The sequence below is a fragment of the Eubalaena glacialis genome, chromosome 5, assembly GCF_028564815.1.
Source record: "Eubalaena glacialis isolate mEubGla1 chromosome 5, mEubGla1.1.hap2.+ XY, whole genome shotgun sequence".
NCBI classification, from domain to species: Eukaryota; Metazoa; Chordata; class Mammalia; order Artiodactyla; family Balaenidae; genus Eubalaena; species Eubalaena glacialis.
This window is the reverse complement of record NC_083720.1, coordinates 73,687,372-73,714,253: the sequence shown is the minus strand read 5'-3', so window position 1 is coordinate 73,714,253 and position 26,882 is coordinate 73,687,372. Positions and strand designations below refer to the sequence as shown.

The 26,882-nt window shown below is 35.1% G+C and overlaps 1 protein-coding gene across 5 annotated transcripts in view; it reads right to left on the bottom strand.

Moving 5' to 3' along the window:
* The window catches only part of SLAIN2 (SLAIN motif family member 2), an 80,101-nt gene that overhangs the window by 21,873 nt on the left and 31,346 nt on the right, over nt 1–26,882 (bottom strand). For 3 of the 5 annotated variants that reach the window (XR_009701095.1, XM_061192244.1, XM_061192240.1), the window contains exons 2-7: nt 25,209–25,357; nt 19,819–19,983; nt 17,773–17,934; nt 14,634–14,993; nt 12,977–13,114; nt 5,194–5,271 (exon numbers count right to left, since the gene is read on the bottom strand). Coding sequence is in view for 4 of the 5 variants with exons in the window: in XM_061192240.1 (XP_061048223.1) it covers nt 5,194–5,271; nt 12,977–13,114; nt 14,634–14,993; nt 17,773–17,934; nt 19,819–19,983; nt 25,209–25,357 (1,052 nt within the window). In the remaining variant the exon portion in view is untranslated. The remainder of the gene's footprint in view (nt 1–5,193; nt 5,272–12,976; nt 13,115–14,633; nt 14,994–17,772; nt 17,935–19,818; nt 19,984–25,208; nt 25,358–26,882) is intronic. The other 2 variants (XM_061192241.1, XM_061192243.1) reach the window with 2 other exon arrangements.

Below are 26,882 nucleotides of genomic sequence, written 5' to 3'. Positions count from 1 at the left end.
GCTATACAGCAGGTTCTTATTAGTCATCTATTTTATATATAGTAGTGAATATATGTCAATCTCAATCTCCCAATTTATCCCTTCCCCCCTCATCCCCTAGTAACCTATTTATGTAAAAAGTTTTATAAACTGCTTTTAGTAACCATATTGTATGGTATTACACTAATGTTATCCCCAGAAGATTCTGTGTAAAACGTGGGAGAAAACAATTATTAAATGATACTCTATTTCTATGTGTTTCTGAGAGATAGGCTTCTCGGAGAAGAATAAAATAAAGAAAGCTTTAAGTTAAAAGAGGTTAAGTAATTACCCTCAAGCCCTAAATTTGATTAGGAAGTATCAGCATGAACTCATTAAGGCGTTCAATCTTAAAAAATATACACAAATCTACACATATATATTTCTAGTAGCTGAAAAGAACTAGAAACAATGACCAACTGGATAGTAAAGAGCACAGCTAAAAACTCAGGCTTTGGTTTTGAAATTCCATTTCCTACCGAAAGAAATCAGGATTTTTTTTTGAGAAATAACTAAATTCAGGTCTGTGGCAGGAAATGTATAAGATGAGCCTATCTTGTCATACCAGTTATCAAGACGTTATCAAAGACTACCAGGGTTGTGTCAAAAAGACCTGAACGCCAACTTGAAGATGCTTCTACCAAAGTTGGGAAAATACTCAGATCGAAACACATTAAAAAATGTTTAAATCTGTAAGTTTATAATGATATATATATATATATATATATATATGTGTGTACGTGTGCGTGTATATATATATATATATATATATATATGAAAAATATTGGTCACCTTTGGAGGATCCTAGATTGCCAATTTTTTATTTTGTAAACTGGTAAATAAAGGGAAAGAACAAGTATTGAAATAAAACCTCAGTGCTGGTTAACCAAAGAATAAGGAAAAGTTTCTCTTAGGAATGTTAGAATTGAAATAACCCAATTCTGCAATTCCTAATAAAGTAAGGATATAGGCATTATGCATCAATGCCTGCTAATATCACATGAAACAGGCAACGCCAAGAAGTACCACCACCTATATAGTAGTCTTGCCAAAAATAACATAACTGAATCTAATTAAGCATGTAGACAACTAACAATTTATAGGAAATACAGAGGAACCTGATAAATGACACCATGGAAAATCCAGTCTGTGTGAACATCTACAGGACAAGTGATTTGTTGGTTTCTTCAAACAACAAGGGGGAGTAAAGAGTTGGAGGAAAACTATTAATTAAGAGAAACTTAAAAAAGACATATATTAAAGAGGCAAAACTATAATTTCATTACTTGGATGATAAAAATTATACAGAAAAGTAAGGAAGTGATCGCTGTAAAAATTTGGAAGAATGGCTATTCTTGGGAGAGGGGGTCAAGAGAGGATTGTGTTTGGAAGCAGATGGGTATAGAGCATCTGAGGTAGTAAGTTCTAGTCTCCTGATATGAATGGTAGTTACAAGGGGGTCACCTTATAGGAATTCATTAAGCTCTCTATGTATTATATGGTTTTCTGAATTTGTGCTATATTTTAAAATAACAAAGATTAAAAAATAGATTTATAAATTAGAAATCCTTTTAAATTTATTAATCCTTATATTCTTAGACAAATGTACTAGAGTTTATGAAAGGACAAGTCAAAAAGTTCTACAATCTCCAGATATGGAGAGAAATACTTTAATAAGGTTAAAGTATAAATTGAGGGAAAACTAGAGTATATGAAGAGGTGCACTAAGCTGTAGTTTTACTATTGTAAAAAATGTTTCCTCCTCTAATGGTAGCAGCATTTTGCCTTATCTATAAACTTGGGAGTTAGGGAGGAATAAAAATATAATGAGGGTTAATTGGAATCAGGTGATCTTTTAAAACCACAGAATGTTAAAGGCTTTTAATATTTTAAAATGCAGTCCTATTTAATCAGGAAAATCAAGGCACAAATTTCAGAGAGGTGGAAATTTTGATCTAGGACTTTCTTCAGCAAAGGAAATTGATAGATGTAGTCAAGATTTAACTAAAGAGGAAAAAAGAATCTTAGAAAATCATAAAAGCCTTAGCAAGTCTAAATGTAAATAAAACCTATTCAAGTATCATTCCAAAGATAGCATGAAATGATCTAACAGAAATTTGTGTGTTTGGAGGGAGCGCCAAGAACAGCCCCCATGCTCTCTCCTTTCCTTCTCCCAATTGTATATAACAGTCATGGGAGGGAGAGCAACTCCTATCATTTTAACTGTATCTAAAAACTGTTTATGGCAGAGGCTGGCTTTGATCACAACTGTTAACAGAAGAAAAAGTAAAGAGGGGCTAGAACAGAGAAAAAAAGAGAAAAGAATATAATGCATAATAATGCATTATAATTTAACAATATATAATAATGCATAAATAATATAATGTTTATGCTTCAGATTCAATATGTGTTAGCTGATAGAAAAGGGAACACGAAATTTTAAATTTCGGATCCAGGGTAATGACAAAATTCCTGGGTTCATATCAATAAGGCCTCTTATAAATATTGCTTATGTCACCTTAAATATCTCAAATTATAGTGAATTAGAAAATTAAAGCAGTATTAGACAACTACCATCATGAACTCCTCCTTAGTTGTTTCTTTCCTTCTAAATAAAAATGTTTGTACATTTAAATTTGTCCTTATCTCTACATTCACTTCTCTAATTAGTCTTCATTTTCTTCCCCTGACTTGTTGAGGTTTCTACCCTGTTTATCTCTACTTGACTGAGCTCCCAGCAACTGGAGATAAATAAAATATATCTTTATCAAAGCAGTTTAAGCAGTCACTTCTACGAAGTCTTAAAAAAACACAATGCGTTCTTTCCCTCAAAGAGAAAAGTGGGCTGAAGAAACACAAAAGCTTTGCAAGAAGAAAACGCAATGAGGGATGTGTCCAGCCCTTCCTGAGTTAGTGGCATGATCGTGTTCATCAACAAATGTATATGGTGTGTTTCTTTGTGCCAGGCAACACAGTTTTACTTCCCTTCCCATCTTCAAACTCCAGCTACTACTAAATGCAATTAAAATCAAAGTGACCATTTTTCCAATAGTTAAGGAAACCATCTTCTTCCTCTTCCCATGATTCTGTGAGCCCTTAAAATAAGTAAATCAGCTTTCTAGAAAATGTTATAGGCTCATCCCCAGGATGAGGAACAACTGATTTATGTGGCAATTTACTATCTAGTCCATGTTTCTCTATTGGATGGGATTAATGTGCAAAGGTACCTATGAAAACGTGGTGTCTGAATCCTGTCTGCTTCACATCCCCACAATAGCAGAGAATCCCACAGTCCAATGCAGACTCCTCTCTCTCAAAGTCTAGACATGAGGGTAAATTAGAAAATCCATTTTGACCTTGGATCCAAGAGATATTCTCCAACTCAGCTTTACCAGTAATTAAACTAATATTTTAAATCCTATCATATATTGTTCCTTTTTCAATTGGTTTAGAACTTATAGTATAAAATGATCATCACCAAGCCACAGTACGACCAGAAAATAAGGGAGTCTGGATTAAGATAAATGAGAGATTAAACAAAATGAAACAAAAAGGAACAAAAAATCAAACATGTACACGCACAAACTTCTCTCTCTTTACCACGTCATCTAGACAGCTAGAGGTACCAGGAATTATGAGACTGGGTTTTCCTGTTATCTTATCACAGAGGGTAGGCAGTTTGGTAGTTCAGAATCACAAAAATAATGTAACCTCCACAGGCATCCCCCACCCCCCCCAAAAAAATCAGCCAGAAGTTATGATCTTCTCGATCTAATAAATAGCAACATAAAATCTTCAAGTACAATTTTTAAATTATATAAGCGTATCTAATGCCAAAAAACATTATGAAGCAGCTTATAGAGGCATACAAAAAATAAAATTTATATAAACTTAAAATCCTCTCTTGCCCTGGTATAGATACTACAATCCTTTTATAATCATCTGTTTTCACCTACCTTCTACCCCTAGAAGTACTCAAAAGTATCTGGAAATCTCAAAAAAGAGGTTTTAGGTCCTCAAATAATTTAAGAAACTTTTCTACAATGATACTTAACAAGTCACCTTCTTCTCCATCAAAAGAGCATAATCTATTCAGTCTATTATTATTTCTGACAGTGGCACCAAAACACACCCTTACTAGAGGCCTATAATCAGCCCCTGACATCCAAAACACAAACATTCCAACATTCTACTTTTCTATTTGGCTATTCTCTTTTCTTTGGATTCTAATATCTAAAACTATTTCCTTAAATTATACTTAATCCAGCAAATCATTGCTAAAACATTTGCATTAATGAACTTGCTAAAGTACCTATTTCAGTACTTTTATAACCATATTAACTAAATCGTTTTTTCAACAAATCAAATCCCAAACCTCCTCTTTCCATATAATGTCCTGTTAGTGTTTTACCCTTCTTATATAGCTTTGTTATTTATTGAGTTCTGAAGCTAGCAGGAAATCTACATGTCCTGGATAGGGGAAATATTTGCCTATATTTGTTCTGTCCCATTTCCTTTGAGGCTTCTATTCATTCTTATTACTGCTGGTGTATCTAATCCCACAGTGTTTCTCCCAATTCTACTTCTTTCTACCTGTCCATACATCCAATCTCTTGGAACCAACATGATAACTTCGATGTCAACCTTCATATATTTCTTCAGCTGTCAGTTGTTACAAAAGCTACCATTCCATAAATATTCCAAACATCATCAGTTAATAACTCTGCTTTAACGTCAATCAATTTCTAATATGAAAACACGCCTGTTTCATCCTACAGATAAGTAAATCCAAAAACCAAAGACAGAAGAAAAAACATAACATACAGAATGCCTGGCATTTGGTTCATTTTAAAGCATTTATTAGTTTATCTAACAAAGTTAAAACAATAACCTTCAGTTTTAGGTAAGAAAAATGATAAATTCTCTAATATTAAATGCTACATATCATTTATTCCTTTTAGAACTGCAACCCAATACATACCTCTGTAGAAAATGAGTTTCTTCTGGATTTATCCAAGTAACAGAGAATGAATACACATTATTTTAGTATTAAAAAAAAAAAAAAGACTAAAATGTGCCTTATAGACATCACTGACTCAGTATGCCAAAAGGTAAAAGATTTAACTAACTTGACCACTTGCTGAAATTTAAAACTTAGTAAGAGGCTGTAGTTACCTCTTTTTGTAGATGAAGTTTGAAGCAACTGTTTGGCTTTGAGGGAAGTACGAGGCAAATTTTTCAGCCTTTGCGAAGCTGTTGAAAAATAAGGAACTGTAATATTTGCCTGGAAGGACAAGATAAAGACTATAGCTTCTGTAAACTTGAATATTTTAATACAAACTTGAAAATTTATCAAGGAACAGATAAGGTGAGACTATGTTAGAATCCTAGAAGCAGAAGAATCTTAAAGTGATGCTTAGTGCATTAAGTTGGAAAAGAAAGGGAATGGAAATCTTAGTGCAAAGGGCATACTTTCCAAAATTATTTCTTATAGATGAGAACATCTATAATATGTAAACCAATCAAAATATCAAAGAGAAAACAAACCACCAGCAAACATGCTACAGGATGCAAAGAATACAAAGCTAATAAGTAAAGTGATGAACGCAAGCACACAGTACAGAAAAAAAAAAAATAAATGTAGTACTTGTTCAGTGCAAAAAGCAGACTTTGGCAAAGCAGTTATTGTTAGATGAACTGTCCTAACATGAAACAGTAATCCCCATACTCAAAAAGGAGAAGAAAACTCAGAACCAGGCAGGTCCTCAAGGGAGTAAACAATCTAGTTGCTTTACTATGTTCAACATCATCTTGCTGTAGAATTCAACTAATTGAACTTTAGACTTTGGGTAGCAACATATCTGGACTATGCACACATGCATACGGGGTGGGGAGGGGTGTGTGTGTGTTGGGGTTGAGGGATTTGGAAGAGTCAGAGCATCTGTTTTTTAAAGTGATCAATGAGGAATTCTAAGCTTTCTTCGGAACTCCTAATCTATTAACTGCAGCGAAACTCTCATAACTGGCAATTAAGCAGCAGTTCAGAGCCATCTAGAGTTAAATCTCACTTTGGCTCCAATGAACTGATGATTCCCACATGTACCAGTGCAGTCACCTATTTAAGTGGTTCTAAAATGTCATTCTACCCATTTGAAAGTCAGACTTCATATATCTCTAGGATTTATATGCAACACCCCCAACCCGCCCCCAAAAAGAGATCTCAAACCATAAATCTGGCCAGAGTTTAAACAATCATTGGGTTGATAAATGGATTACTTGATATATCACCAAAAAGAATTAAGGAGAATTTTTCTTTCCCTCTATTGCTTAACCGTATCAATGCTGATAGGATTTTCTCACTGTCTAATAGTAAACATTTTTAAAAAGTACCAAATGCATTTGATTTCAATTTCTGTAACACTTACTACAACACATTACTGCTGCTAAATAATATTGTATGCCAGTTTAAGTTAAATATATTGCCAGGCAGACAAGCAAAAAATTCTCCAAACCTAAAAAATACCAATTTTAGAATGCATTACCTCATATCTATCCCACAGAAAAATAGGATGCTATTGTCATTGAATATTCTTCATTTACATATTTATTCATACATGCTTTCAACCATTCATATTTTCATTCATTCACTCATTCATTCATTCCTGCTTTCTTTCATTCTTTCAAGTAATTATCTACTTTATCAGAGGCACTGTTTTAGGAACAATGAATTTAGTAGCCAGCTAGATAGACAAAGTTCCTACTTTCATGTAACTAAGATTTTAGGGAAGGGGAAACACAATAAACAAAGAGTAAAATATATGGCCTGCGAGATGGTGATAGCTGCTAAGGAGAATATTAAGTAGGAAAGGGGGACAAGAAGTAGGAGATTTAAGTTGCAATTACAAATAGAGTCATCAGGAAATATTTCCCTGAGATGACATTTGCCCAAAGATCTGAAGGAAGAGAGGAAGTGAGCCATACAGATATCAGGGGAATGCATTCTATATGGAAGGAAAAGCAGCAGTAAGGACCTGAGGTAGGAGTGTGCCTGGTATATCTGAAGAACAGAAGTAGGCCACGGTGATTGGAGTGGAGTAAATGAGGGCAAAAGGTAACCAACTGTACATACACTGGCAATCCACAGTATCTATTAACCACTAAAATTTTTTAAACGAGGGTTTAACATATCATCTCTAATCAACTGTCCTGGAAAGATCTTATTTAAATTAATAGCTACAATAACTCCAATGGACCTTATTTATCCCTCAAGTTTCATGGGTGATGCCACAAGAACAGCATCTACAGACAAGTGAAAACTGTTCAATAGTAAGTCAAGAATCAGATAGGATCCTGTTTATAGTAAATAGGATCAGGCAGTATACTCTAAATTTGCCTGATACAGATGGAATGAAATGAATGATTTTCATGAGATACCACAAAGTCACATAATGTTACTCAAATAAGAACAAAAACTACATTTTAATCTGAATTATCAATTGTAATTTGATCTGTTTTCTAATGACAAAATCACTTTTTATTTATTTATTTTGTCCGCACAGCTTGAGGGATCTTAGTTCCCCAACAAGGGATCGAACCCAGGCCCTGGCAGTGAAAGTGTCAAGTCCTAACCACTGGACCGCCAGAGAAGTCCCCAAAATCACTTTTTAAAGATAAATTATAGTAGTTAAACTGAAAGTCTCTAAATCCTTCTAGAACTTTAATCTGTTCTCCACATTGCTACCAGATTGAATTTCTTAAGAAGTAACCCTGATTAAAAGCCTATGATGGCTCCCCATGCTTATAAGATGAAATCTAAACTCCTTAATATGATATTTATTTGATTCATTTATTTTTTTGGCTGCACCACGCGGCTCGTGGGATCTTCGTTCCCTGACCAGGGATCGAACTCGCACCCTCGGCAATGAAAGTGTGGAGTCTTAACCACTGGACCGCCGGGGAATTCCCAACATGATATTTAAAAGATCCCACAATCTAACACCTACCTACATCTCTCGTCCTTGGTCACTGCACCCACTAACCATCCTGTGACCCACACTTTAGTCAAACAAAACCACTATAATCAGGGTGCCATTCTTAAGACTTTATTACTGGTCCCACTGTTTGGAAAAGCTATACTTCCTTTCCTCATGTGACAACTCCACCAGAGTTGGCTGAGATATCTTTCAATACCTTTCCTGAAAACCTCTTCATACTGCTGTGTAATGCCTCTCCTGTTCCCACATCACTTCCTGCCTATCACTTCCTCTTTTGGAGGGCATGAGCTGTCTCTTTCACATTTATATTCCCAGTGCTTGGAACATATACACCCAATAAATATCTGTTGAATAATTAAGAAACACATAAGTGACTGAGTACTGGATAAAATCCAGAGATTCAAACTAAATATTCGAGATCCTCCACAGCTGAGGTCCAACTGAGTCGTTCTCAAACTTAAATATGCCCGAGTCAGCTAAGAGACTTCTAAAAAATAGATTCTGGGTCCCCATCCCAGATGTATTCAATCAACATTTCCAGAAGTAAAGGCCAGAAAAACTACATTTATAAAATCTCTTTGTGATAACTGACAACATCATTACACTACTTATCCTTAAACAGGAGTTCTACAAGTATTTCACTCATTTGTACATTAGCCAATTACACAGATTTATCATGACTTATTTATTTCAATTTATGTTTCATAATTATATAAAATTCGAGTGTAACCTTTTAGTGTTTTGGTTACAAGTGAAATCTGGATGAGAATTCCTTCCCCATGGGCCTAAGTGCAGCCTGGCCTATGCATAAGCTGACAACTGCCCTGGACACTTCCTCTTCAGTGAGAGGTCCAGAGTACAATACTGATCCTATACATCTCTTCTCTGGGAGTATACTCTGTATCCTATTCAAATATATTTAGTTAAATGTAAGCAAGCAAGTGGATAAATGTTACACTGACTTATTTTACTCTTTTGTGGTAATTCACAAAGTATTTAGTTCAGTCTCAAATCATGCTCCAGTAGAGTCATCCAAGAATATTTTCCAAGATGCCTCCTCATTTGCAATTAGGTCAGCATGATGTAATCCAAACAATGATTGGGAGGAAATCAGGAGACTCATGGAGGAGTTGAGAAGAGGGAGTAATTTGGCTTGGTTTTGTCACTTTTCTAGTTACTTGACATTGTATGTTTAATTTATATGGATCTCTTCTCCCTCTCTATAAAAATGAAAAATGAGATGTTGTGAGGTTCAAATGGGACAATACATGTGAAAGTAAACTCATACTACTTTTTTTAAAACCAGCAGATTGCCTTGGGTTTTTCTCTCTTCTCTTATTTCTGAACCAGTAATTCCTATATTTTTCTGAAAATTAAACTTTCTATTAAACCTGTGCTCTAGTGGTCTTAGAAAGCAAGCACTAGTCTTTTGAAAAACTGTCCCTGAGAAACATTCCTTCCTTTAACTGGAGAATCTGAGAAAATTACATGTTATCCATGACCTCTGCAATGCTCTGGTTTTCTTAAACTTTTTAAGTTACTCACATTTTCCAAATATAAAAGTCAAGAATTGGTAATAGCTATCAAAATGAAAATATATTAGAACTCTCATAATATTCATATTTGAATGCCAACATCCACAATAATGCAGCCATAGCAAATAAGCATATAAAAATAGTGATTGGCATAGTAACAAGGCAAAAGAAGTGGTCCCTTAGGTGGAAATAAAGCAACCTTGCAAAGTTAGGTTCATGCAGACCAGCAAGTAAGAACCAAAGCTTTACCACTTAAGAGCTGGAAAAATACTTAAAAGAAAACAAAATGCAGCAAATATATAAATTTGGTTTATATAAAATATTTAAAATGCTAATTCATGTATAAAACTTGCCATTGTAATATATGTACATAATTATATATCAAAATAAAAAGGCTATTATGAAAACAGTACACCTATATACACACACTAGTTAAAACGCACATATATATTATGTATCAAAGATATATGTAAAATTTTCAGAAAAATAGGTAACATTTTATTTTGCTTCATAATGTATTAACTTTAAACAAAACGTTTTAAATTTTTTTTTCTTTTTTTTTGGCCGTGCCGCACGGCTTCCGTTATCTTAGTTCCCCAACCAGGGATTGAACCTGGGACCACGGCAGTGAAAGCCCAAGTCCTAACTACTGGACCTCCAAGGAACTCCCAAGTTTTAAATATTTTTATAAAGTAAACTTTATTAAATTTTAAACCTGCTAATATTCTGGATTTACTACTTTCCAAATACACTTTTGTGAGTAGTGTGATTCTATACTAAAATAAATATTTGTGACATTTTCATCATAAATAAGCTTCACTATAGCTACATATATAAAAAAAAACAAGTGTATGCAATTTTTAAAAAAGGATGGTACCTTACTTTTTCTTCTGCCTATACATTATTCAAATATTGAAATACACGAATATGAAACGGTATACATATATCCCACTTAAAAGTAAATTAGTGATTAGAATCTCATCAAGTTTCTTTACGTATTTTCCTTAATTATCAACTTCTGGGGAAAAAGAAAAAATAATTCACCTACAGGAAAAAAAAAAATTCTAGGGAATCAGCAGGTGATTATACAACGGTAATTCTACCACTAGAGAAGGTGAGTAGTTATCATAAAGTTTAAGATATGGTCAATATATTCCTCTTTTATTAACATTTTTATCCTAGGTTCTCAATCTTCTATTGTTCCTTCTCTTTTTGTAAGGAGTTATTTTTCATTTCCATACAGCTTTAAGATGCTAGAATAGTTTAAATAAACAAACAGCATGTATGAGGGCATGAGGGAACAAATCTGAGTAAAGAGTTGGTACTGACAATAATGGAATGAGGTAAAAAGGACATAGATATAGCTGGTTTCATCAAAGAGCTGGGAAGCTGTCTGAAAATATGTCATGGAAAGATTTGAGAAATTCAGAATTTAACAATTCAAACTAAGTATTAAAGCACCTCTGAAAGCCGAGTGAAAATGGTGTTTTGGATTATCTGTGCATAGACTGTAAAAGTGTAGCTTATAATATACATGAGTTTTGTTACTTAATATTCTTAATGATGTAAAAGTTTCTTTCCTGTTGTATTAACACTGTGGATTGCTCTTCCCAAGGGGGAAGAAAACCCTAGAAACAGGATATTATTAAATCAAATTAACTTAATTTGCAGGTTTAAAGGCACAAAACCTATCCCTCACCACTTCAGCAATAACTTAAGAGTTCAAACTGTACCTTTACTTTCATTTTTAAAATTTTGTGAATCTCTATTTTCTACACCATTTGTGAGTACCATATGAGTACCATAATGGCACTCTTAAACACACAGTTCACATGGTCTGTGTGTTTAAAATTTAATGTGGTATAAAAACACGTTTTTGCACACCTCCATCTAAAAAAATGAGGTACCCAAATCTCTAGGTATCAATTTTCTACAACACCTTAAATTTTAGAGTTTATCTTAGAAAAAAAAAGAAATAATATTTCTGGATAATTTTTATGTCTTAGTACTAAACCACTGATGTGACAAATCTCTCTAAATGGGCTTCGGCTTTCAATCAGGATCAACATGGGTCTGAATCCTAACTTGCTACTTATAAGCTGTATGGTATGATCATAGATAACTTATGTAACCTTTCAAAGCTTCAATTTCCTAATTTGTAAAATGTGTTAGTAATTGAACCTACTTCATAGAATTGTTCAGAGGATTAAACAGAATTATGAACGTTTGGTACCATACAATGTGAGTTCTATAATATAAATATATCATATGCAATTTGTAAATAAGGAAAATGTATCAATATATCACAAAAGTCATTTTGGTTCAAATGTATTTTTTTCTGGACTGTGGATTTTTGAGCCACCAAGTAACAGCAGCTTAATACAAACTACACAAAGTCAGCTAAACACAATAGAGCCAAGGAAGAGTGCAAGGGGATTTAAAAAGAGTCGAATGCTTTCAAAGTTGTGTTACTCAATACACAAGTTATAAATGGACAGTCAATAACCTCATGTTTGTATCACTTCTTTGTCACAGCTTTGAGGAAATGAAGGAACATATCACAGTGACCACTTCAACCACTGACAGTAAACATGCTACAGAGGAACTGAATGAATCAAACTACAAAACTGATGTGAACTGTGGGATAGAAGGCATGCATATTGAGCATTTCTAAGATTGTAGAAATAACTCTGTTGTTTAAAATTGGTTTGACTGCATGCTCATATCTACCCTACTTAATACGCAATACTTTTTGGAAAGTGTTCAATTCTGTTTTAGTCACTCCGTAAAGTACAGGGTGCCCATCTACTCCCACATCACTTCTTGGCTCAGTTTGGCCACTTTGTCTTAGAAGTTCCTTCTGCATGATTATCTGATCTTTGTTTATGTTGCATATGTCTCCTTAATTCAACAGTCTCAACGTTCCTTTCCATCAGGTTACCTTCAACTTTTTTAAAAAATGAAATTCTACATTTGCTGGAGTATTTATTTTATTTATTAAGAATTTAACATGCCTTTAATTGTGCTATTATTTTTATGGGATCATTATTGTTTTTATTAATGTTCTAGTAAGAAAGCTCCTTGGTTTTAAGTGGTCTGCTTCAGGGCTACTTCCCCCCAAAATCCTGTCATTTTTAATGTGCAGTATTGCAGAATATAAGGTTTTTAAGGCATATGTATTTATATATTAAACAGCTAGAACTTGCTTATTTTAAAATTCTAGAGAGACCACAGTTTCATACAGATTTAAGTATTGATACAATTGGGTATTTTATAGGGACAAATTTTAAATTTTAATACAGCTATGATCATCTTATAGCAACTGATAATCACTACATTTTACTATAGTTTAATACAGCTATTCAGCACAAAATTAAAATCTATAATTTTCATTTATCTTTAAATAACTGATACATAAAGGATACTTACTGGCTGAAGCCTGAGGTTGCATGCGAGGTATTCCTCCATTTGGCACTTGAAAATTTGAGTCACTTCTGCTGCTTTTCACTGAGTCAACTTGTGTATTAGATGTTCGGGACAGGTTTGGAAGACTGCGTCTTAGTTTTTCTATGACAACAGAAATTTAATTAAAAGAAAAAATCAAAACATTCTTTCCCATGGAGAAAATTAAAATGTTAATTAACATTCAAAAATCAGATTCTTGGGTCTCCCTGTGGTGCAGTGGTTAAGAATTCGCCTGCCAATGCAGGGAACACAGGTTTGAGCCCTGGTCTGGGAAGATCCCACATGCCATGGAGCAACTAAGCCCGTGCCCCACAACTACTGAGCCTGTGCTCTAGAGCCTGTGTGCCACAACTACTGAGCCCGTGCACCTAGAGCCCGTGCTCTGCAACAAGAGAAGCCACCGCAATGAGAAGCCCGAGCAGCGCAACGAAGAGTAGCCCCCGCTCGCCGCAACTAGAGAAAGCCCATGCGCAGCAATGAAGACCCAACACAGCCAAAAATAAAAATTAAATAAAATAAATAAATTTTTAAAAACTCAAATTCTTTATTTAAGTGTTCTGCATATTTTAGAAGAGCTAACAGGAAGTACACGTCTTATAAAAATAAACAATACAGTTTCTATAAATGGGTAGAACTGTTAAAAAGAACCATAAATTACTTAAATCAAAATCTATACACAGGGACTTCCCTGGTGGCTCAGTGGTTAAGAATCCGCCTGCCAATGCAGGGGACACGGGTTTGATTCCCTGGTCCAGGAAGATCCCACATGCCACACAGCAACTAAGCCCGTGCGCCACAACTACTGAGCCTGTGCTCTAGAGCCCTCGAGCCACAACTACTGAGCCCACACGCTGCAAGCAATGAGGCCCGCGTGCCTAGAGCCCGTGCTCCGCAACAAGAGAAGCCACCACAATGAGGAGCACGCGCACCGCAATGAAGAGCAGCCCCCGCTCACTACAACTAGAGAAAGCCCGCGCGCAGCAACAAAGATCCAATGCAGCCAAGAATAAATTAAAAAAAAAAAAAAATCTATACACAGATCACTTCATGAGTATAACAAAGCAAAACTAACATAATCAAGTAAAATTAAATTCACTTCTTCCTTTATTTTTGCATTGACTCAGTATTTTTTTAATAAATTTATTTATTTTATCGTATTTATTTTTGGCTGCGTTGGGTCTTCGCTGCTGCGCGTGGGCTTTCTCTAGTTGCGGCGAGCGGGGGCTACTCTTCCTTGCGGTGCACAGGCTTCTCATTGCAGTGGCTCCTCTTGTCATGGAGCACGGGCTCTAGGCTCGCGGGCTTCAGTAGCTGTGGCTCGCAGGCTCAGTAGTTGTGGCTCGGGGACTCTAGAGCACAGGCTCAGTAGTTATGGCGCACGGGCTTAGTTGCTCCATGGCATGTGGGATCTTCCCAGACCAGGGCTCAAACCCATGTCCTCTCCACTGGCAGGCAGATTCTTAACCACTGTGCCACCAGGGAAGTCCCTGACTCAGTATTAATAAAACAATAAACTGTCTAAATTCTTGATCTACTTTCTGAAATACAGAACCTTGGTAAAAACTGTGTTACTTTCATACTGAAATATGAAGGACAAATTTTTTCCATACATTATAGTTACCTTCATTTTTAACACTGGTTGTCTGTAAATCCGTGGGATGGCCTTGAAGGGAAAGGCGAGGTTGCTGTAAGCGGCTAATCATAGGCTGTGGGGACACTCTACTATATTCTATTCCCCGAGCAGGAGATCGAGAACGAGGTGAATTTCGGGGAGACTGCTTAGGTGATGGTCGAGGTGAATTGCGTGGTGATGGTGAAAACCTGTTAACAGCAGGGTATACTGCATGATGCATATTGTCATCTTCATCATCTAAACTTTGTGCATCAAGTTCCTGATCACTAAAAGTACCCCGTCTTGTAGAATTGCAAGATGAACCAGAACTGCGCCGAGACGCGGTGGCTGCATATTCTTGCCGGAGACCTGACAATAATGAATGTGTTATTTTATATCTTTAGTTTTATTTTTAAACATTTAAATATTTTTAAGGTTTAAAAGCAAAAGATTATCATTGAGAAATTCAAATAGGGTATAACGTGTAAAGGAAAACTCCCTTTCACTTGATTCACCTTAGACTTTCCCACACATAAGGATGCATATACCACATCTAAAAGGCTATTTTTAAATTAAATGAAATTCATAAACTTTTGCCCAATTTCAACATTTCTTCTTGAATCCAAAATCTATATTAAAAATAGAACCATAAATTTAAAAATATTTCTACTCCAAAAGACAGTAATCCAAGTTTGAGATTAACATTAAAGGAATACTGAAGGAAAACAATTACTGCCCAACCAGTGTAAAGAATACATCAGTGAGTAAATATACTCCCTGGATACTGAATCCTTGCATTAATCTTACTCAAGAAGATGATGAAGGAAACTTCTATCCCACTCTTAGGAATTCAATACTTGGGCACAAACATAATTTCAGTTGTTTCATAACCTAAGAGACTTCAATAAAACAAGATAAATTCTAAGCCATCAAGTAAGAATTTTCAAAGGAGTCCCTTATTTATCTTGATATCTCCAGAAATACCCAAGCAACCTTAGGAGCCCTTCAAATAGTATAAAAACTTCTAGAATAAAAACAAATGTTGATAGATATTCAACGAGAAAAAAAATTACAATTGAACAAACATACGGAATTTAGATAACATTTTGAGGAAGTCCTGCTAACTATTGGCAGTTTAGCCCAAAAGATCTGTTCTAGAGGAGTATCAAACTTTTAAGTTATATATTCATTCACAGAAAGTGATATCAACATGGTTCCCCAAAGTAGTGGATGAGAATCACACCAGGGTATCTGTAAAACTACAGATTCCTAGGGCCCGTCTAGCCCTTTGGTCAGGTTTGGGGACCACTGTAGTAACCAACAAATTACTTAGTGTCATGTTATAGCAAACATGGCACTAAAGTCACCTAGCAAAAGACGACAGACCAGTGAGAAGAGCGGTGTTTTAGAAAAGAAAAATCCAGATCCCAATGCAGGTTCTCCATTAACAAGGGGGTCCTAGGGAAGTCACAACCACTATGGGATTGTGTGTTTCTCATTTTAAAAATGAGGGAGCTTAACCAGGCAAAAGCCCAAATCTGTTACTTTTCATTTTTGTTACCAAAGAACGGGAGAAACAATGTTGTAAAAAGGAAAATCATTCTCTCTGTTAAAAAAAAAAAAAAAAAGCTGGTGTTTTCAAGGAGGTATCACACACATTTTCAGCATTTTTTATTTTGTTTTTTTAAATTCACAGGAAAAGAAATATGTGCGTGTGAATAGCTTAGAAAGGATTTTTAAAGTAAGACTAAAATTTCTATTATGCATTACCAACACACAACATGAAAACTACAGCAAATAGCTGGTTGAATTTCTAACAAAATACTGCAGTCTAAAAAGTCAGGGTTCAAAGAAGAAATGAGTGAGTTTATTCTAACTGGTAGTTACACAGCATTCTTTATTCTTTTTTCACATCCATGATAATACGTAACCGCTCACTAGCTGAAAATACCATACTCCCAGTGAGGAGTTATATATACAAAGTTACAGAAGAAAAGGGTAAAATGTTATTAGTTTTTAGGGCTAAAGATAGATAAAACAAGCACCAAACCTTTCTATCTTTCTAAGGGAAGATGTGTGAAAATGAGACAAGAATTAGCAGAGTGAGAAACACTGCAGTTTCTTAATAAATGTTATAGCTTGATAAAATTTACTACATATTTACATAAAAGAAAGGACCTAAACAGAAAATTTTTGAACTAAACTATAGCATTGCTCCATTACCTCAGCCAACTGTCAAGACTCTGAAATCTGTGTTTCAAGGATCTTTTCATTATGAAGGTTAGAGAGACTGCTTCCTTCACAGTTAAGCCTATGGCATCATACAATAAAATATACAGGCAAGAATAATACTATCACCAACATCTTACATTCAGATGAGAGTCAGGGCACTAATGAGCCCTTGAAATAGTATGAAAAATTTTGTGCGTATGCATATTTTGGGAATGACAGGGGCAACACTTTTATCAGATTCTCAAAGGTATATGTGACCTAAAAAGTTGCAAGGACCACTTTGCAAAGCAACATCACATGCTTCATTTAACTTAATGTCACAATTCCAATTTTCCCATGAAGGTCTTTCATACAGACTACACCAAACATTCTAAGAAAGATGAAATTTGCCCCCAAGGAGAAAAAAACTGATTTGGGGGGTGTGGAAAAAATCTTAGATATCATAATAGTTTGTGGCCCTTATAGTACAAAAAGAGATATACAGTATATCGATGGTATTAAAATTTAACGGGAGTGGGGGTGGGTAAAAAGGGGAAAAAATGTCTAAATCGGCTCCTTGGGGAGGCAATAATGAAAGAACAGTTGAGAAACTCTGGTCTACACTAAGAAAACACAGAGCAACTGAGTAATAACTACAGAGTTACAGTGTAGAGTAACATGCAGGGTATGATTACCAGTCACAGAAGCAGAGCATAGCCTGTTCTTCTTTGCTCCTCACACAGCAAACTGCTCTACATACTATGGACTCTAAAAACAAGTTAATGAACAAACCAGTCCACTTGTTGAAAAAGCCTCTGAAATTTCAACATTTCTATTCTTACTACATTATTATTCCACAACACTTTGACATATTTAATAACGACAACAAAATTATACAGTAATGAAAGACCACAACTTTAACAATTAAAATACTTACTTTCTTCCTGCATCCGAGCTAGAATCTGCACATCAGTTACATCATTTAGCTTATAATTGGATCCAATTGAATCTTCATCTAATTCTGAAGCACTTAATTCACTGTCTATAGAGGATTGAGGACTGAGTGGAGGATTTCTGTCTGACGAACTTTTCAAATTACCTTAAAAAAGAAAATGATTCAAACTTCAGTGAAACAAAAATTGAATAACCATCTGTTGCAATTAACTTAATATTATATCTTTGGATTCAGTTCATTGTTATTCTGCCTTTTCTGTTTATAAAATTCCCAAATGTTAAAATTAAAAATTGACCTGATTAAGAATAAAGAGGGCTACAGAGGCTTCTTCATATATATTGAGAAATACAAAACACATTTTCTTATAGCTATAACTTATCTATATTCTTATGAAACAATTAAGTTTTCAAAACAGTACCTGGCAAGTAGTTAAGGGCTACAGAGACTCCTTCATATATAATGACAGATACAGAACACATTTTCTTATAGCTATAACTTATCTATATTCTTATGAAACAATTAAGTTTTCAAAACAGTACCTGGCAAGTAGTTTATGTTCAATAATACATGCTAGAGGATTTCAACTTTTACAAGGTAGCCAATGAAACTACTCTATCAATAGATGAATTTAAGATGTGTTTTCTCCTCCCAAATTCAGTCACTAGCAAATACCACCATCTTTTCCCTTGAATAAAAGCACCTACTTTTCCTAAACAAGAAAGCTATAATTTGAGGAAAATCAGGACTCCTTAGAGATTTAGGACAAACCAAAAAAAGAACACTAAGCTCATTTCTCCTACATTATGCCATGTTTACAAAATTCCTTTGCTAAACTAGTAATGGGGATCCAAGGAGTTCTCTGAAGTTTACTAGCGAAGCACAAAGATGGGATGAAGAAAATGACTGGATGAAAAAACTCATTTTATCACTGTAAACCAAAAGGGGGCTAGAAGACAGGTCAGAGGAATAAAGGATATACATATCCAAAAGATTCTAATTTGTTTCTAAGGAAATGCTTTCATCAGATCATCAACTTCTAATGAAGAATTTAAAAAATCCTAAGACTGTCACTAATATTTCTAATACAGATTTATTTGAAACTTGTTTTCCAGAATTCTTCACCATAAGAGTCAGCTCCAACACGAATGGCACATAAAAAGAGCAAGAAGAATACGAAACAGTTAATATTTATGTTATCAAGAAGAGCATAGTGCACATGACAGGAAAAGTACTATAAGGTCAGTCTCAAACAGTGCCTGAATAAAATTCTTTATATTAAACAAATATGGCAGATCAACCTTTTTAGTACAACAGTCATGGGTGAAATAAGTAGCAAGTAACAACCTACATACAGAACAAACTTCAGGGTCAATAAGTGATGAGACTAGGGAGTATACAAGTCAAAAGTTTGAGGTGGTTAATAATACTTTAATTTTTAAGGAAGCTATGATAATTAATCATACCAATAGCAGTAATAAGAGTAACTGAATGGGTGAAATCTAAAGAACAGTAAGCTACAGAATAACAGTCTCAGTCACAGAACCACAGCAGAACATTCTTCCCCCAATTATAGCCATCTATCCCTCTCCCATATCATTTAGAGCTCTAAACACCCTCTTGGCACATTCATATACAGCCTTGTACTATTATTTAACTACAACATCAAAGCTTATTAAAATTCCTATTAAAAGAGTTTTAACTCTGTAGCTTTTACAACCTAAGCAAGCTACTCAGTAAGCTTCTATTGGTTAAAAGAATAAAGCCTGTGACCCTATTTTATCAAGCCACATTAAAAAACTTTTACACACATGCTAAAGAAAACTTTATGAATGTAACTTGGCTTATCTGTATCACCGGTGCCTAGTACCGTACTACCTGGTGCTAAGTAGCACCTCAATGATATCTTCTCTAACCAGGTGGAGGTTTCATAAATAAAGGAACTTGAACTACTGATGAGTAAGTTATTTTCTGAGGCAGGGCAGTAAGTTAAAAACCATTTCTTAATTACTCCATTTCGTTTCTCCTTACCTGAATTTCCAGGAAGTATTAGCTGTTTGACTATAGGAGGTCGCACTGGGGTTGAGGACGGAGAATTGAAACCACTGCTGTATGGGCTACTGGCATTTGGACTGTAAGGACTTGTGTAACTGACGGAGTTGAAAGGATTATTATACAAATTCTGCCTCTTGAGAGCTGCATTAATGACAAGGGGAAAAATCAAATTGAAGAAAAGGCTAATAACATCTCAAAAATTTTCCTATTAGGGGGACTTCCCTGGTGGCAGAGTGGTTAAGAATCCGCCTGCCAATGCAGGGGACACAGGTTCGAGCCCTGGTCCAGGAAGATCCTACATGCTGCGGAGCAACCAAGCCCATGCACCACAACTACTGAGCCTGTGCTCTAGAGCCTGCGAGCCACAACTACCGAGCCCATGTGCCACAACTACTGAAGCCCATGCACCTAGAGCCCATGCTCTGCAACAAGAGAAGCCACTGCAATGAGGAGCCCGCGCACCGCAATGAAGAGTAGGCCCTGCTCGCCGCAACTAGAGAAAGCCCGCGCGCAGCAATGAAGACCCAACGCAGCCAAAAATAAAAAATATAAATAAAAATAAATTTATAAAAATAAAATTTTCCAATTAGGAAATTCAGTAAGTCATTATCTCAGTTTAAACACAGAAACATTTCTATACTAGTGGAGAGAAATATATCACATTAATAACCCCAACAAAATATTTCCACTATCTTAAATTGTTATGCAAATAAAACAGGAGCCACACCAAACAGAAATAATACTATAGGAAGAATATCTCCTCAACAAATTATTAGCTGCTAAATTAAGTTACTTCTATCTTGTTGGAAAGTTTATTCCAACTGTATCAACCTTGAATGGCCTTTAAAAATAAAATGAATATAAAAGCATATTTGTGTTGTCTCATTTTTCTATAACAAATACATACTGCTAATAACAACAAAAAACTATGAAATAATGAGTTTTAAAAATAGTCTTTCCAAAGTTTGGATTTTTGAAAAAATAAAGCAATACTATTTAGGCCAGATTAAGGTCAAACATACAAGAATTCTTTTAAAAGAAACCCCCTCCCCCCCGCCCTGTTTTCTGGGCCAAGGAGAATACTTCTGCCAAAAAAGGGGAAAAATTTGTGCTATGCATATAAAATTATAAAAATAGTATGAAAGTAGGGCTAAGATATCAATTATATACAAGAAAAATTAATACTTAAAATATTTTTTCTTTTCTTCACCCTATTCTAAAATCTACAGCTTATTCATATTTATGACCATCACCAAAGTACTATGCAGAATAAATACACAAATGTGACATGGTACTTCTTCTCAAGAGGCCTAAAGCCAAGTAGTGCAGGCAGAAAAAACAGTGATTTCAAGGCAAAATGAAATGAGTACTATCATAAAGGCGCAAAGAGGCTAATGTAAATGATGAGATAGGAGTTAATTCATTACAACTGAGAGAAAGTAGGTAGTAAGGCTTTTTGGAAGGAGAGGCACTGGAGCAGTCTTGAGAGGATAATTTGATAGGACACTGGAAATGGGGAAAGTATATGTTTTCATCTGTGTTTATAACATAAACTAAAGCCATGTCTTGAAAATGCATAGTGTGTCCAGGGAATAACAGTGAGTAATCTAGAAAGGTAAAGCTCATGGTGAGGGACAAAACAGGAAAAACCAGCTGGGGCCAGGTCACAGGAGGCCTGGAATACTATGCTCAGGAGTCTGAAATTTGTTCAGTAGCAGTGATAACACCATCAGGGACTTTTGAGCAAGAGTAATATGATCCAATCAGCTTAAGGAAAAAAAACTGATGGAAATTCTAATGTTAAATAGATTAGACTGAACTAGGCAATAAAAGTGACCAAAAAAAAAAAGGAAGAAAAGGATAAATATTAAAAACCGGTAAGGATTACTAAAGAGAAAAAAAATAAGATGGTTCTGAAGTTTCTGGTTTGCCTATAAGCAGAGCACTGGTTTTGGGAGGAGGAACACACGTTTTCTGTTTAGTTTTTCTGTTTAGTTGGATAGTGTGGTAAGTTGGTCAGTACAGTTTTCTACATATTCACCATGAGACAAGACACCACTAAACATATTTAGTATGTAGTATGTAGCATGATCTCAATATATCAATGAGCAGAAATAGGGGTGTTCATTCCTTCCTATCTCTTTACTCTTCTATTTACTTTGAAGCGCAGTCTCTCTTTATTTGGTTATTTAATCACTAGCATTTCAAGTTCTCAACTCTTTTATCTTCTCACTCTAAACCATATTCTTTTTCTTGAGAAATCTCATTCATACTCCCAATATTAGTTATTATCTCTATTCCCCCAAATATCCATTACTTTTATCTCCAGGCCTAAGTTTCCATGAGCTTCAGTCCCATATATGCTGCCCATTTAATGTCTCCCCTGAGGGTATGGCAAATGCACCCCAGAGCCAACAAGTCCAAATCCAAACTCATTATTTTCGAGCTAAAACAAATTCTCTTCCTGGGATCTCTATCTCAGAATGATAACAACATTCATCCTATTACACAAGCTGGAAACCTAGAAATCACTGCTGATACTTTCTTCTCCCTCATTTCCTCATATTTGGTTCATTCCTTTTTCCTTTCACACCTTTTCATCTCCACTACGACCCTTTCCCCCCAACACACACTACCTAGCTATCATCATCAACCCTCCTCAAAAGCATCCTACAGTTCACTTTTGGCCCTCTCCCATCTACTCTCCATACTACAGCTAAGCATGTCCTCATCAACGTGCAAATCCTATCATTTCTTCTTGCCAACACATACCATACCCTTGAATAAAACCCTTCAGTATCTTCCCATTGCTTTTAGAATAAAGTCCAAAACCTTTAACATGGTCTCTAAGGCCTTGCAGAGTCTGGCTCCTACATACTGTTCTGACCTCATGTCCAGTTCCTCATGTACGCCAGGCTCCCGCCCATATGCTCCCACAGGCCTCCCACAGAGCCTTTACACACGCTGTTCTCACCACCTGGAACACTCTACTCCCTCTGTCGCCTTCCCCTTTAGCCCACTTAAATTTTCCTGAATCTTTAGGACTCAGGCCAAACATTACTTCCTGAAGTAAAATTCTAATTTCTCCAAGCTCAAAGCACTGTAGATTATTCTTTTATTACATATCACCAGTTATAAAAATTATTTGTATTAACATGTTCCCCCTACTAGATGATAAACTCCATGAGTGCAGGTACAGTGTTAGTCTTCCTTCATCATGTATCCGCTACCCTTTCCCCAACGCCCGATACATAACAGGCTCTCAAAAAATATTAATTGAATATATGCATAAATAAAGGAGATTAGTTTGAATAAAGATGATACTAGATATAGTATGAATGGATGAAATCATCAAAACAGAGAGAAATGGGGCAAAAGAGACACCTGGGCAGATGGGGCGGGGGTGGGGGGGGAGGTAGGAGGAATGGGAAGTTAAATGGGTACAGAATTTTAGTATGGGATAACAAAAAAGTTCTGGAGATAGACAGTGGTGATGGCAATGTGAATGTACTTAATGCCACTGAACTGTATGAACTGCATATTTAAAAATGGTGAAAGTGGGAAATTTTGTGCTATATAAATCTTACCCCCCCCCAAAACACACACACAAAAAGATGGGCAGAGAAGGGAGAAACTTTAAAGAAGACTGAAAAGAAAACCAGAGGGAGAATAAGGGTAAAAAAGATAATGCGCTATCAAAAAAACAAGAGAAGAATACCTTAGGAACACGTGCTGGTACACTAAAGAGAAGCTGAGTATGATGGAGTAGAAACGGCTGTGCTAGAATATAATAGCTAAGTTCCTAGGAAGCTTTGCCTTATCAAAAAAATACATTTAAAAAACAATCTTCCCTTTAACCTGGGAAAAGAAAGGTTTAGGACTACAAGGTTCAAACTTGCAACAGCCAAATTATTTTTCTTTAAATATATACAGCTATAGCTATTGCTCTGTGCATACAGCTATAAAATCTAAACACTGTTAAGCAGATCCAGTACTTGATTACACCTAGTTTTGGTTCAAGAGTAACAGCTTTTCTTACATGCTCCTACTATCTTTAATACATTTGTTATAATAAAGCAAAAAGCTACTCACTCCAATTGCTACTTTTGAAGTGCAACAGCTTTGGTTTTCTCCCCTATGTCCATCCCATACATTATTTTCTTATAATAACCACTGATCCCGCCGAACAAACTACACTTTACTATATGACAGTTTAACTGTGTAGGCTCTCCCCTGCCTCCCCTGACCATTTGCAGCTTACACTCTAACAAAAGAGCACATACTTCAATAATAAAGCCAAAAAAAAGCAATTTTAAGGACATGGCTGCCAAGTAAACACAAAGCAAAAAACAAAACTCTATTTAGGATTAGTAATCATGCATCAATCTTTTACTACATGAGTATTCCAGGAAACTGATATTCTTTTTTTTTTTTTTTTTTTGGCCTCGCTGCGAGGCTTGCAGGACCTTAGTTCCCTGACCAGGGACTGAACTAGGGCCCCAGCACTGAAAGCATTGAGTACTATCTACCAGACCCCCAGGGAATTCCCAGAAACTGATATTCTTTTTATTTATTTTTTTATTTTTTTTTGAAACATATTTTTAAAAGACTGAGAGTAATTCCAAGAAAGAGTCAATAATATTTTTCCTACATTTCTAACACACTGGCATGCTACATTAAATGACATAAATAGTGACACATACATTTTGTCAGCTTTGTGAATGCTATTAAACAATAGAACATAAAAGCAATTTAACTTAAAATGCCAAGTTAAAAAAAAAGAGGGGAAATGAATACATTTACTAAGCACTACCATGAGCCAGAAAAACATGCTAGGCTCTTTCAACATTATCATTTAATCCTTAAATAACACTTACAGGGTTCATCATGCTTATAAGAAAACTGAGCTTATAGGAGTTAAATAATTCGCAGAGTCACACAGCAACTAAGTGACAGAGTGAGAATGAGGGCTCTTTGGTTCTCAACCTGTATCTTTCTACCACATCAAAATTTCCCTGAGGCTGGTGAGATGATTTTAGATGATACCAGACAAAACATTTTTAAAAAATAATTATTTATTTTAGGTTGCATCAAAAAAACCTTATTACATAAAATCCATTATTTCATGGATATTTTTTAGGATGAAGCTAAATAAAAATATGGAGATTTTTTTTAAAAGCTATTAAGAAAATAACAGAACAGGGTTATGTGCATATGGCAAAAACTCACGATGGCATGCACAATGTGATTTGGAAAACACCCCCAAGCAAAGAACTGCCTTCCTAAAAACATACCAGTCAACATTTATCTGTTTTTTGATTAAAGAAAGCAAAGAGATGAATTTACAAGTAAAATTATAGACATACCTGACATAGTTTGATCAAGTTTGTGGATAAGAGACTTTTTAGCACATTCAACATCAGGACTTGGGTAATCCAAAACTTGCCTGCACCAAACTAAAGGACTAACTGATTTCTGCATTGGTGTAAGTTTTTTCTTTGGTGATGAATACAGCCTAGAAGAAAACAAAAAACAAAAACAAAAAAGGGTAATGTTAATTATTAAGCACAAGGTTATAAAATAGGGATCCTTTGGAACAGATTTAAATTGGGGGATGGGGAGTAAAAATGATGGAGTATGTTTAAAATCACCCACATTTACTTTCTGCACAGGAAGAAAATGGCACTACAATCATCAATATAAGCCCAAATCTCAACTATTAAATGAACCCAAATGAGGCCAACTGTCCAGTCCTAAAATGTGTCTTATTTTTCTCTTTTACTCTCATTTCAAAAACTATGAAGAAACATGTCTTTACAATATTTTATTCTGTTTTCAATAGTTCTTAACTCCCTAATATAACCATATCATTAAGTCCTGCCTAGAAGGCAGATAAATACCTTGCTTTCCAACTCCCAGTTCCCTTCCTACCACAAACCACACAAAAATTCACCATTAGTAATGCATTCCTTTTACTTAAGCAGTACCCACTCTGTAGCCCTTTTTTCAAATAATACGTCAGAGAAAAGCAATACATTAAAAAATCCTTAATAACAATATGAATCAATTTATGAAATTACTTCAGTTTCAGTAAAGAAGAAAGGAAAAGTATTTTATAAGCTCCTGGGGAAGGTATATAAAAACAAAAAGGTGAGAAGATACTTCCTACTTCATTTGTTTTTCCTCAGATTAATTCAGATTACATCAATTGATGTTAATTTATTTCAAATGTGACTCTATATGAAAAATGTGAAGTTACTTGAATTCTAACCAGAGTGGTTTCCAAATTAAGACACTTAAGTGAAATCTATGATGTAAACAAAATTACTACACTTCCAGATGGATGGGATGTAAAATCAGCTCCTTTATTGCACCTGACTGACTCATGGAGGATGGGGAAAAGGGAGAAAAAGCGCCCCATTTGACATTGCCTCCTTCTGTCTTGTTGATGCTGCATAGAGGTGGAGGTTCAGCTCTCCCACTGGGCCTCTATGACTTAATTTTAGCAGAAATAGGGGAATAAAGCAATATTTTTCAAGTTTTCTTGACAAGTAAAAACTTGACAATCTCAACTTGTTGTAAGTTACATTAGCCATCAATAAATTGGCTGTGTCCATCAGAACACAGTCCCTCTTGACTGAACTGTATATTATTATTTAAGAAATTCAAAAGCGTCAGAGTGAAAAAAAATGTTTTTAGTAGGCAAATTGATAAGGGTAGGAAATAAAAAAAGATGGAAGAATACAAAATTACTCTTAAATTTTTAGCTTTTGTAACTGAAAGAATTATAGTGCCATTGACAAAAACAGGAAAGCTACCATTCACCTGGTATAGGCGAGATTATGATGTTTTAGTTTAACTGATTTTGAATTATTGATGTTTTATTCATTTAGTTTATAGTAGTTTCTGTATTTTTAAAGATGCTAAAAGTACCTTACAACTTTTTTTAAAAACAACCTTTTCAAGATGTAATTTACATACCATAAAATTTGCCTGTGTAATTTCTGCACCATAAAATTCATTGTATAATTTGATGAATT